Raw genomic sequence first — 13,426 nt, 5'->3', positions numbered from 1 at the left:
AGGGTCTGTCTTTGTATGGCGTTGTGTCAGTGCCCTTGAGAAATGTAACTTGCACTTCTGTAATGGCACCATTAATGCTGAAAAGTCCAGCATTAGAAATTTTGAAGCACAATATGCTACCTTCTTTTCCAGGGACACCCATGCATATTTCAATAAGACAATGGAAACCACATTGTGCTCACATTACATAAGTCCTGGCTGCAGAGAAAGAGGATACAGGTACTTGACTGGCCTGTCTGCAGTTCCGACCTGTCTTCAATAGAGAATGTGTGGCACATTTTGAAATGTAAAATGCTACACCAAAAACCCCATACTGTTGCCCACCTTAAGACTTGTTTGCATGAAGGATGGGGCAAAATTACACCTAAACATCCCTAAAACTGTTGTGAAAAGGAATGGCAACATTACGAATGCTTGCAAATGTGTTGCAAGAACCAAATTTGGAGTATCATAAGGAACACATTAAATAATGTTTGTTGTATTGTCTGCAATGAAATACAAGTCAAAGTAAATTTAGAAATCCTGCTTTCTTTTTTTTATTTGCATTTTTCATACTGTCACAACTTATTTTGATTTGGGGTTGTACTTTTTAAAACTTTTTGCTTGGACCATACATTGCATTTTTACTTATAAAAAATTCTGTATTTGATTATTTGTATTGACTATAAACCTTTGAACAGTAGTGCGTTTGAGTCTATATAAACCTTTGAAACTAGTTTAATCATATTATCTATATGAATGCAAATATAGTGGTGGAAAGAGTACTGAAAAATCATACTGAAGTAAAAGTGCCATTACTTGCCTAAAAATGTAGTGCAAGTAGAGTACAAAGTATCGGTTGTAAATATTACTCAAAGTATGAGTAAAAAGTAGCCTTTTCAAAAGTACTCAAGAGTAGTGAGTATTACACCGTTAAAAACTGATGCGTTTACATGTCATTTCTGGATGTGTGTAAACGTAACATTCTGTAGTGCATTTAGTTATTACCCACCAGGTACACAACGTCATAAGACGTTAATATTAGGTTAGATTTATGTTGTGAGTCAGGTGACCAAAATTCAACATCTAGCCAGCGTCTATGGACAATGTTATTTTGATGTCCAATAATGACATCAAATGACGTTGATATTTGGTTGACTTTAGGTTGTTAGAAAGTGACCAAAATCCAACATCGAGCCAACATCTAAAGTCAACATCATATTGATGTCAAATACTGACATTTATTCATCAGGTATGGCAACCAAAATCCAACGTCTGATAAATGTCAATAGTGGTAACGTCCACACAATGTCAAGCTGTTACATCATTAGACGTTGATATTTGGTTGGTTTTAGGTTGGACATTGACGTTGGCCTGATGTGGAGTTTTGACGTCAACTCAATTTTCATTTCCAAACAAAATGCAAAGTCCCCATGACGTTGGGGTACAACGTCAATCTGACGTCATGTTGACATCTTGTGCCTGCTGGGTGTTTAAGGCCATTTCGGTCATACAGTAAACATCTATCATCTTGTCATCAGTGACATGCATCTAAACAGTCTCTGGATCAATGCGTGGAAAGACATAAGACATCTTCTTGGACACTTTAAATACTTCCCAACTGTTTGCTGCTATTATAAATCGGCCATTTCTTGAGGTAGTTCATTATTCTGCGATCTCAGTAAATTACAATTGCTGAGAAGAAGTACTCAGTTACAGTAATTTGAGTATTTGTAATTAGTTACTTTACACCACTGTGCAAATACCTGTTGATGTTACATTTTGTTTGATTTTTCTTCAAGAGTTAGCATGTTTGAAGGGAAAATCCTTGTGTTTCTTTATACAACAGAAAGGGGTTTGTTATAACAGGTTAAGCAGGTGATGATTTCCTGTGATTTAGCATTACACAGTTTATTCTCACTGGGGCCGCTGATGGTCATATGGAAAAGTTGGCTTGACTTGAATGGCTTTGTGCAGTCAGACGAAAAAGGCTGAAATAAGGCAAAGTGACACACATGTTTCTTCCTAGGCCAGCAACACGCTGTCACGTTTCACGCCATGTGAGACTTCATGGGAGATCCACAGCTTTCGTCCAAGAATGCAAAGACTACCATTTCACTCCTTATAAATAGTAGTATCCGTCTAATACTTCGATGGATGTCTCATTTAGGCGACCGTCTTCACCTACACAAATATTAGCCTTGGCTAAAGCTAGATAGACTTGAGCCCAGATTTGTCTGCTTAGAAGAGAAATTTATTTTCCCAAAATAAAAAATAATAATAATATATACAAAAAAAAAAGAATTCATTCTCTACGTTGGAAGCATTCACCAGAAATGACATTTCACGATTAATATAAGAAAGTATATATATGTATATATTAGGTTTCTAGAAAAATATTCTCTTAACGCCATTGCATCTTAACACTGCGAATACACCACAGTAATAGTGCGTCTATAAATGTGTGGGAAATAAAGATCTGCAGTTTTATGAGATTTTTTTCTGATACAGATGGTCTTAAAAGTACATTTGGGTGAAGATTTCATTTTGTAATAACTTCTCATAGCGTCTTTCATGTCACTTTTGGTCAATGTAATGTGTCCTGGCTGAATAAATTACAAAAAAACTAAACAAAAAGACATACCGTGCCCTTTTGTATGGTATTGCAAACTTTTGCTAAAGCTCCTTCCACATTGCTAACCTCTGTAAAACCATATATATATATATATTTTTTTTTTTTTAAAGATATGATTAGTGTTTTAAAATACATTTTTGTCAATAAGTTATCATGTTATTTTAACTTTAAATTGGCAAAATATTTTTTTTTAATGACAGTATTTTTCTTGATTTTTAAATTTATTTATGTCATGCAAGCAGAAATTACTTGTACAGTTAATTTAATTTAACTTAAAATTTGAGGCAGCAACTCTTTTTTTTGACATTGTAGTCGTCTGTTACAGTGCTCAGCATATATAAGTACACCACTCACGAATCTAGCTTTTAAGTTTTTTAACAGGAAGCTGTACAATATTAGATTTGTGCATATACATTAGATTAGTCATTACTGAAGCCAAATCTGGAGCTTATCTAACAAAACAACTTACGGTAACGGTCCAAAAACTAGTACACCCAAATTTATATGTTATAGAAAAATATTAAATACAAATTTAAAAAAGAGGAAAAATCAAGAGAAACAACAACAGAAAAACAAGTTGTGTTGACTTTTTAAAGGTTGTAATTTTTATTTATTTTTTTACAATATTTAGCTTGAATTTAATTGTATTATCTTTCATTTCTAAATATGTTTGGAGACTTAAATATCATCATTCATTCATTTTCTTTTCGGCTTAGTCCCTTTATTAATCCGGGGTCACCACAGCGGAATGAACCGCCAACTTATCCAGCACACGATTTATACAGCGGAGGCCCTTCCAGCTGCAACCCATCTCTGGGAAACATCCATACCATACGGACAATTTAACCTACCCAATTCACCTGTACCACATGTCTTTGGTCTGTGGGTGAAACATGGAAACTCCACATAGAAACACCAACTGACCCAACTGAGGCTCGAACCAGCAACCTTCTTGCTGTGAGATGACAGCACTACCTACTGCGCCACCTCGTCACCCGACTTAAATATTATTTTAATAAATATATCTGTTTAATAAAGCTGTTTTGTTTAAATGCACCAAAATACATTGCCTATATTCATCTTTAAAATTGGCTGTCCTCAGTTATGCTGAGCACTGTAACTCTAAAGCAAAGTAAATAGACTGTTTTAAATTAATCAAATGTGACATTAAACACTTACAAGACATAAAAAACTAATTAAACAAACAAAACAACAACAAAAATATATAGCTGCTGTTCTGTTTTAAATAAATGTTAATATAAACCTTTACTTTTAACAGATGCTTACAAATGGTTAAGCAAATAATGCAAGCTTTTCGCTCTCTGAACTTTCTATTCATGAAAGAAATTTGACCAGAGCACTTTTTATATTTAGCATATAATAGTAAACAATTACTGAGCATTACATTCAATTCAATAGCATTTAATCTCTCTTGTTACATTTTAAAGTATATTAAACATAATAAAATGATGTTTTATCTTGCAATAATATTTCACATTGTTACTGTTTTACCAACAATTTTGAAAACACAAACACAGGCTTGTAAGCATGAGACAATTCCTTACAAAAACATGTCAAATCGTACCCACCACCAAACAAGATAGTGTACATTGGACGACATCTCATCTTTCAGCAGATGCTCGACTTCCCCTTAAGACTTTCCTCCCATAAATCACACAATTATACAACACCAAACTGATTAATATTTTCCAGAGTTCATTATTTTTCAAACTGTCTTGCACCAAAATAAGCAAACGTGGTCTGAGCCAAAAACATCTTGCGTAACGGGCCTACTTTAACCTCGGAAAGCGCTAATATGAGAGAAGGTATGCAACACAAAACATCATGATCCTCTAGTGTGTCCACCACATGCGACTAATAATTGTGTTATTATTGTTCTATTATTTAAAGAGTGTTTGAGTACTGCAAATGGTCAGAAAGTGGACATTTCCCACAAATGTAAGGCCACGCCAATATGGAACCCTGTTCTTTCACCTGAATAATAAAAAATACATAGAAATGAAGTAATTGCAACTTAATCCCACAACTCTTTCTTTATTTCTCACAGTTTTTAGTTCACCTCACAATGTTCTTTCTTGTCAGAACCGCAGGTTTATGTTGCCAAAGCTGAAATTTGGCTGAACTGGCCTCCCCAACAAGACAGGGTTACACCTTGGTCTGTCATGTCGAGCGAAACATAGACATAATAAATACATAGACACCCCATTGTCCTCTTTGGCCCATTGCTGCCATAGACATAAATACCTCATTGGCCATACAACCATATATGTCATTGTGTCAGCACCATTTGTGCCTTGGCAACTTTTTCACATATGTCAAATTGGGATAGGAAAAAATATACCTGACTCGTTATAAGACTGATCTTGGAGTTTCACCATTCACAAGCAAGCCTGAACAGTTTTTTTTTTTGGTCAATTTTATGTTGACAGCATTAGAGATACATATACTGTAACAGAGCTCATCACTGCTATTAATTAGCAGTAAAAGCTTAGACTTTATGAGAGTCATAGATATTAAAGGTGCCATAGAATGCATTAATACACTATTATACTGTTCTCTGACATCAAAGATTATTGATTAAAATTCATACATTAAATACATCATATCATACAGTCATGCATTAAAATGACATCAAACTGAAATAAAAAAACACGTCAAAAACACAAACCGATATGATATGAAAACGTTGATGTCCATTTACACCCACACATTTAACGCCCTGTAGACCACCAAAATTATTATACACAAAAACACAGTTTGAAATTAAATTGGCCTCTAAACATGCCAAGATTCAATTTCAGTCATGTTTTTTGATGTCAATGTTATGTTAATTCAATGTTAATCAATACCTTGATGTTAATTGACATCATTCATTCATTTTCTTTTCGGGTTAGTCCATTTATTAATCTGGGGTCGCCACAGCGGAATGAACCACCAACTTATCCAGCACATGTTTTAACGCAGCAGATGCCCTTCTAGCTGCAATTGATCTCTAGGAAACATCCAAACACACTCATTTACACATACATTACGGACAATTTAGTCTACCAAATTCACCTGTACCGCATGTCTTTCGACTGTGGGGGAAACCGAAGCACCCAGAGGAAACCTACAAGAACGCAGGGAGAACATGCAAACTCCACACAGAAATGCCAACTGACCCAGCCGAGACTCGAACCAGCGACGTTCATGTTGTGAGGCGACAGCACTACCTAGTGCTCCACTGCGTCGCCCAATTGACATCATATTGATTTTAATTTTTGACATGGTTTTTTTTTTGTCTTTTTAACATCAAGGTGCCCTCTGGGATAGAAGTATGTGGCTTAAGTAAGTGCAAAAATTCTCAGTTTACAACCCTAGGATTTTTCCCTAGAATAAAAGAATCAGTTTTTTACCTTATTTGGAAGGGTTGTGAATGTTAACAATGCACACAGCAAATAGAAATCGAACGCAGGAGCTGTGAAATACTTTAAAATACGAGCATACAAAATGATCAAACTTCATTGTCAAACAAACAAATTATTTCAACACATTTAGTAGACGTCGTATCAAATAACAATTGTCCAGTACAATGTCCATGATTACAAACCACATGTGTGTGCAGTGCGGCCTGGCTGCCAGTATCTCCGTTGCAGGTTATTAACTGAAAGTGGGCTATTTTTATTATTTTCTATTATTTAACTTAAATATATTATACACAAAATGAGTCCCAAAAACAGAATTAGATGATCGTCATCCATATCCCTGTTTATATTACACTTGTATTATCAAGGCAAATATTTATCCGTTTATATCACACTCCAAAAAGTGTATTTGTATTCTAAAAGTGTTCTTGGAGCTTTACAGCCGAGGCACTAAATTACATGGATTTTTGGTTCCTTTTCTAGACCGTTGATATCTATGGAGGATATAAGGAGCTCCTTATTAGGAACTGAAATCAGAAACTGATTTCAACATCATCAAAAAAATAAAATAAAAAATCTTTTTTAATTTAAGTTCTGAAAGACATGAGGGGAGTAATTAATACTAGAACGTTCATTTTTGGGTGAAGAACTCCTTTATAAGACAACACTGGCAGTAATCTACCTCTGTGTAAATTAATCATCATTTTTAGTCATCTATGCTAGATAGTTTGCTGGTTAGCTAACCTTACTTTAGCAGCATGTTCCATTTGATCTCGACAACACAGGGTAAATGATTGTTTTTGTTATCACAGCATTTTATTCAAAACAGTCCAATTTAAACTGAAATGGCTTCAAAAATTGGCCAAGAAGTGGATAAAATAATGTTTATTTCTTGGGGTGTCATGTTGCGACTGCAGTATAGTAGGATTTCTCTTTCTTGAGAATAAAATGATGGGGCATTATGAGACTGAAGAAGACTGTAGAATACCCTGAAAGAGATTTTGGTGTACCCTGACGCAGATGATTTGACAGTTTTTTTGGTTTTGTTTTGTTTTTTTTGCTAAAATGAGATTTCCATGAGGAAGCTCATGGTATGACATTTGCATGTACTGAATGACTACATTAAGCTGTTTTCCTTTATATAACTATAAATAGACTGCTATGCATTCTTATAAATGCAGTAGTAGTTGACAAATTGTCACAAGCACAATATGGTAATTTTCCCAGATAATATTCAAACCTCTCTCTTTCTATACTCCTCACAAACAGAGATGTACTTTTCCATCAAGTCAATTGATTTCCAGGAGCATTTTTACCTTTGTGAGAGAAGTTTCTTATGATTACTAAATAATAAAATGTATGGTTTTGTCAAATATTAAAGCAGTTACTGCACCTAATCAAAGTTACATTTTTTAACACAATGATGTGCTCTATAAACTACACAGACTCAAACTACTATAAAAGCTTAAATATAGGGGCAGTTGAAAGACGGAAAACGTCCTTTCCATTGTGAAAAGACTTTATTTTATTTACATTACATTAGTTAACCAAAACGAAAAAAGTTCAAATCCATCATTAAGCCTGAGCCTTCACAATTCATTATGCTATTAATAAGCAATTTTCCATGTCTGACTATCAACATTAAGTGACTGAAGACAGGGCTTTTCTTTGCTCCACGCAGATCACAAACCACCTTTGAAAAAAAAAAGGCTTTGACGACGTACCGCTGTAAAAATTGGGCGGGGCGTCTATGTACATTTACAGTCTATTGTGAGAGAAAGCTGCACCGTGATGCCCAAATGCATTTACTGGCGTGTTAATGTGTGGTCCAGGAACTTACAGTGAGGAAAATTTGATCCTTGCGCAATCTTAAAGTTTATATCCAGTCACTGTACTCCACTGGAGAAACTCCCGCCAGTTTTTGATCTGCGCATGAAAGTCAGAAGTTCCACACACTGCTAGTATTGACTATTATGGATTTGACAGATAAAATCAATTTGACTTGGGTTGTGTCAAATGACTTTTCTGACTTTGTCACTTACAAACTCGAATGACAAATAGAAAATGACTTAAGCTGCAAATTCATAGAAAATATTCAAGAGTCTATCATAAGAAGGTGTGCGAGACTCTCAAACATCTAAATAGGTTGTCAGTTGCAGACACTGACAGAAATAAACATGTGAACCCATGTAAAGGCTACTGTACAAATATTTGAACAAAAAAGTATTGAATTTTACTTATAAACCGAAGCTTTTTAAGTTATATTTGTAACATATGTGTATTCATTTTCAAGTTGAGTTGTTTGATGTTAATCTATTTGTTCTGAAATCACTGACCTTGTTTCTTCATGGAATTATGACTCTGGGTTGTTTGACTGTTCCTGCTGCTCTGTTTGGACTCAAACTTTCACTGTTCCTCTGACTACGAGCATGCCTGCTGCTTTTGAATTATGTGTCTGGATAAAGTAAATACAGCACCATTACCTGACTGTTCTGTTCGTTCCTCGCTTGAGTAATTTGTACTCTGTCCTGACATTACAGTCTGGTCAAACATAGACTCGTTTGAGGACACTTGTGGTGAGACACAGGGTTTTAACTGTGCAGTCACCAAGCTTAATTTATAAATCCACCTTTATTGGTCCTTCCAACCCATATTAGAGGTCTTCACCTCCAGTCCTGCTACTGCTTATTATACTCTCATCAATGATTACGGCCTTATGAAGTCTTATTTCAACTCTCATAAAACATTGTGAATACAATGGAGTATTACTAGGTGCATGGATTGTCCTAGTCTGTTGCTATTTGATATGAAATTAGGTGCATGTTCTGTATTATTACCATTCTCTTTATATAAACAGAGGACATTAACTAATATAAAAAAGACAGCTAAAGTCTTCCAGAGTTGCTTTGTTTCCTCATTAATCTATGAGGACTGACGCTGCGGGGCTCGATTAATGGGCTATTTTGGCACTCCACTTCAGATGGGGTCTCAGCCTTCTCCTCATGGATGTGTTCACTCAGATTATGGTCCATCTCTACTGGTTCATCCTCCACACTGAGCTGCACATCAGCAGGCTGGGCCAGTGGTGCAGGAGGGGTGGGTCTGTGTGCTGATGTTGGTCTGAGGCAGTAAAACAGAGCCTGCAGGTCCTTCCGGAACTTAGAGCTCATGCCAATGTAGATAAACGGATTGTAGAAACTTGCTGACTTGGCAAACAAGCTTGCCAGGATGCCGTTGAGTGGGGGTATTTGGTAACCCAAGGCGGACCACATGGAAATGACTGCATATGGGGACCAGGCCAACAGGAAGGCCGCACACAGAATGAGGGAGACCTGGAGCAAAAATACAGGACAACAAATACATGTGTTGACATGTGCTGTTGCAAAGTCTAATTCAGAGTTCCCAGGAGGAACATGTTGACTGGAATGTCCCGAAGGGCCGGATTAAGAACATATTGGGCCTAGTCATGGGCCAGTATAAGATATTTACGGTATGATAACTCTGAATAAAAATATCACTACTGGGAACTAAAACAGGACTACTTAAAATACAGATTGGGCTACAGCCACTCCAAGCCATAGTTTAGTGGCGTCACTGTTTTTGGACAGCAGCGAATCGAAAAGAATTCTTCACTTTATTGGCATAAAGCAAAGAGGCACTTCCTGCGTTATGGCGCAGATGAATTCTTGAGCCAATCAAGGGCCCCATCCTTTCACAGGCCCTATGGCTTCAGCACCAACTAGCCCTTATGTTAATCCAGCCCTGATGTCCCCTAATACCAGAATTTCAACTCTTGAAAGAACCACAACACTCGCGAATTTAAAATTGAATACAGCTGCTTAGCATGTCAGATAAAGCAAAACAGCAGTGTGATGTCACATTACGACTTGTAGTGTTCATAATTTTATATGCCTGAATTCTTCCGGGACTGTGGCTTTATGGTGTACCATTTGTACTCGGATGTTGGAAATTCTGAGTTTGGAATTTGGTTCCTGCAGGTCAGAACACTGATTTGGTAACTACTAGGAACCGCAGCAACCACAACTTCAGAATACAATATGGCTACTTAGTGCATCAACCAAAGTGAAACAAAATATAACTCATGTTTGCCTGTGCCTCAAATCTTACTGCCTCTTTATCAACTGGGATGTTCATCAATGGTTGTGTCCATCCTGGTTTTCAAGTCAACTTGACAGATATCTGAATTCAGGACTAATATTTCGTCAAATAATAATGGTTTTACCCTTGTAATGCTGCGTTCTATCTTCTTCTGTCTCTCGCTGATCTCTCCTCCCCGGCTGGACTTGTGGCTGGAGTTGACCGTGCGGATTATGGATACGTATGTAAACACTATAATGAACAGTGGCACGAAGAAGTTAAAAAAGAAAATTCCAATGACGTAGAGCTTGAATGGAATGGAATACAGAGCTCTTGTCCAGTCGATTTCACATGTCCCATACCCACGTGCTGCGGAAGAAATGCAATTTAATGAAATCTCATTATCAACTTATTTTCAATAAAAAATATATGTTTATGCTCTTGTTTAAGTCCTACCTCTGTAACTACCCCAGCCCAGCAGTGGAGCTCCCGCCCAGAATAGACAGAACAGCCAAACTGCAGTTATGACCAAGCAGATATTACGCTTGTTGATGTGATGGGCTGAAGGACATGGCAGAAAGACTCAGATCAGCCCTCATAGTATAATCATGCTGATTTATCTAGCATTTGTGCAGCCAAGGATAAAGAGGTCAAATAACATTGTCCTAAACTTATCAAAGACTGTATTTATGGTTTTGTTTTAGTCAAGTTTTGTGTAGCTAAATCTGGTTCAAATACTGATTTTTCTTAAAAACAATTTGCTCATTTTTAGATCTGTCTGGGTTTGACCACTGTCATCCAGTGATCATTCTGTAGACGAAAAATTTCCGTGACGAACAAGTTTCTACTAACGAAAACCAGACAATTTTTTTTTTTAATTAAGTGATGATGATGATGACAACTGTAATAAAAATATACTGACATTTTCGTTGACTAATAAAAACGAGACGAGAATGTGATTGAAGTTCTTTTGGAAAATATCCAATCAGAATTAATCTTGGTGTGTGTGATGCATGATGCAAACTCGCACATTTGAAAAAAAAGTAACTGATCCACCAGTAGATGTGGGTGATTAATTCATCATCCTTAGGGGTGTCTGTCTGTCTGATTAAACTATAATAAAATGGCACCAGCTGAGAGAAAAAAAGATTCACATTTGATGTCAAGACAAAAAGATTAAAAGATTGACTGGCTAAAAAGATTAGTAGTTTACCATGTTAAAATGAAGGGTTTGCTAATAATTGCACAATCCTGCATTTTCAGTAGGCTACTGTTCTAACATGTGAGTTGATTGACACATAATTTTACATATTACTTATGATATAAATGCATGTCAACCTTTTGGTCTTGAATGGAAAAACCAAATATTTTTAAATCTACTCTACATTTAGTTGACTAGAATTTTATGAAATTTAGTCGACTAAAGCTATACTAAAAATAAAATGATTCTGAAGACTAAAATATGACAAACTAAAAGGGAATTTTAGTCAAAAGACTAAATTAAAATTTGCTGTCAAAATTAACACTGCTGTCATCTGACTCCCTACTTTTGGTCAAATGTTTCAGAGCCAAGCACCCTCAAACTGAATGATCCACCAAGGTTCCTTCCCTCAAATATAAAGACAGCTATTTTTATGGCTGTGTATGATTATATTATGATAGTTTTGTTATATGAATATTATATGATATTATAATATTATAGGAGTAACATATGCAACTGTTGTACCCAAATAGTGTTGGGAAAGCACACAAAAATAAAAGAAGTTGATTATGTGCAGATATTGTTGCAGAACTACTACAAAACAGCTTTCAATAATGGACCAGAGCAAAAAAACACACAAAACTAAGCTATACAAAGACTTAATAACCCAAAATGTTTGGCCAAGATGGAGCATACCATGATGAGGGTGGCAGCCTTTGATGTAGCGGATGACACTGATGGCTGTCAGTGTGTTGATGCTGATGAGTCCGAAGAGCAGGATTAAGAATCCATCCACCTGGCCAAGACACAAAATCTTATACATTGCAAGCAAGTCTGGCATTCTCTGCAAACCTGAGAGAGTAATCACTCTGACTTGTCTCATCACCTACTAACCCAGCCCTGGGGAACAAGCCAGCAAGATTAGGGGATAAATGGACACATGCCTGTGTGCTTGGAACGACTACAAATAATTCATCTCTTCAGCCCCTACTGCTTCAAAACACCACCTGCCAGAATGTGAAGGGAACACAGTGATGGACCCCGAACACCAGATATTTTGATGTCCTTTAAGAACATTCATTGAAATGAAAGGAATACCACAAAAAGCCATTCGCTAGCTTAAACTTGGCTAAATTCATCTTGAAAATCTCAAATTCAATACATCATTCATCGTTTACTTGCATTTCATTCCAAAACTGTATTTATTTCCTCTATGGAATGCAAAAAGACATTCTTGAAATGTTTCTCTTCACACAATGGAAACCATTAGTCTTCAGAAATATTGGACCATGCTTTAAGTGGCATAAGGCGTAGCATGTCATACCCTTCCTTACCTTGCAAGTCCAAAAAGTCTTTATAAGATAGCCTTCATCTCTGAACACATCAAAAACTTCAAGGATCCCTCGAGAATACCCAAAAATAGATATGCTGGCGTCAGAAATGGCAAGGTTGAGAGTCAAGAAATCCTGTGGTTCGAGTGCCTTTCTTTGCTTTGTTAAAAGCAATATTACAGTCCCATTTCCAATCCATGAGAGCCACCCTATCAAAAAAAAGAAAGATAAAATTCACCTACTCTTCCTTCTCACAAGAATGTGCTGAATCTCAGGAAGAAACAAACCTCAGCAAGGCACAAAGAATTCAATGCAGTTACCTAGTATCACCAAATAGACACCAATAGCCGTTTCTCCTCCATCTGACACTTTGTAGACTGTGACGTTTGTAGGAAGAATGCTGTGGACGTCCATCTTCAATGAAAACCTTTAGGTTGGAGTCATCTCAGGATGATGTTTGATGGGGTTCACAGTATTGCTCTCTTCTTTGGTGGAAGTTAAGAACACCCAACAGACTACACCAAATGGCCTGTACTGTAAGAGCACCAGTGTTCATCTAGACTAGACGTAATCTCCTTATCTTTTTAAAGACTTTAAAGATTGAAATTTCTAGGTCAGCTCTTCACAGACACCAAACCACTTAAGGCATTTACCTTTGCTCCTGAATTCACCTGAAGTCAACAAGACCATTATGAGGCATGAGATGTCTCCATCTATGCTGATGACCAAAAACAGACTCAAAGAAAGGAAGCAAAAC

General features: G+C 36.5%; 1 protein-coding gene across 1 annotated transcript; it reads right to left on the bottom strand.

The window, feature by feature from the left end:
* Nucleotides 1-8,924: 8,924 nt before the first annotated feature.
* opn6b (opsin 6, group member b) lies at nt 8,925-13,083 on the bottom strand. The gene is made up of 6 exons (XM_056477620.1): nt 12,990-13,083; nt 12,673-12,878; nt 12,035-12,134; nt 10,594-10,698; nt 10,283-10,506; nt 8,925-9,371 (listed from the first exon to the last, which is right to left on the bottom strand). The coding sequence occupies exons 1-6, from the start codon at nt 13,081-13,083 to the stop codon at nt 8,925-8,927; spliced, it is 1,176 nt and encodes a 391-aa protein (XP_056333595.1).
* Between the last annotated feature and the right edge of the window lie 343 nt (nt 13,084-13,426).

The sequence above is a fragment of the Danio aesculapii genome, chromosome 17 (assembly GCF_903798145.1).
Source record: "Danio aesculapii chromosome 17, fDanAes4.1, whole genome shotgun sequence".
NCBI classification, from domain to species: domain Eukaryota; kingdom Metazoa; phylum Chordata; class Actinopteri; order Cypriniformes; family Danionidae; genus Danio; species Danio aesculapii.
Note: the sequence above shows the minus strand (reverse complement) of the source record. Positions and strands in the feature narration are given on the sequence as shown.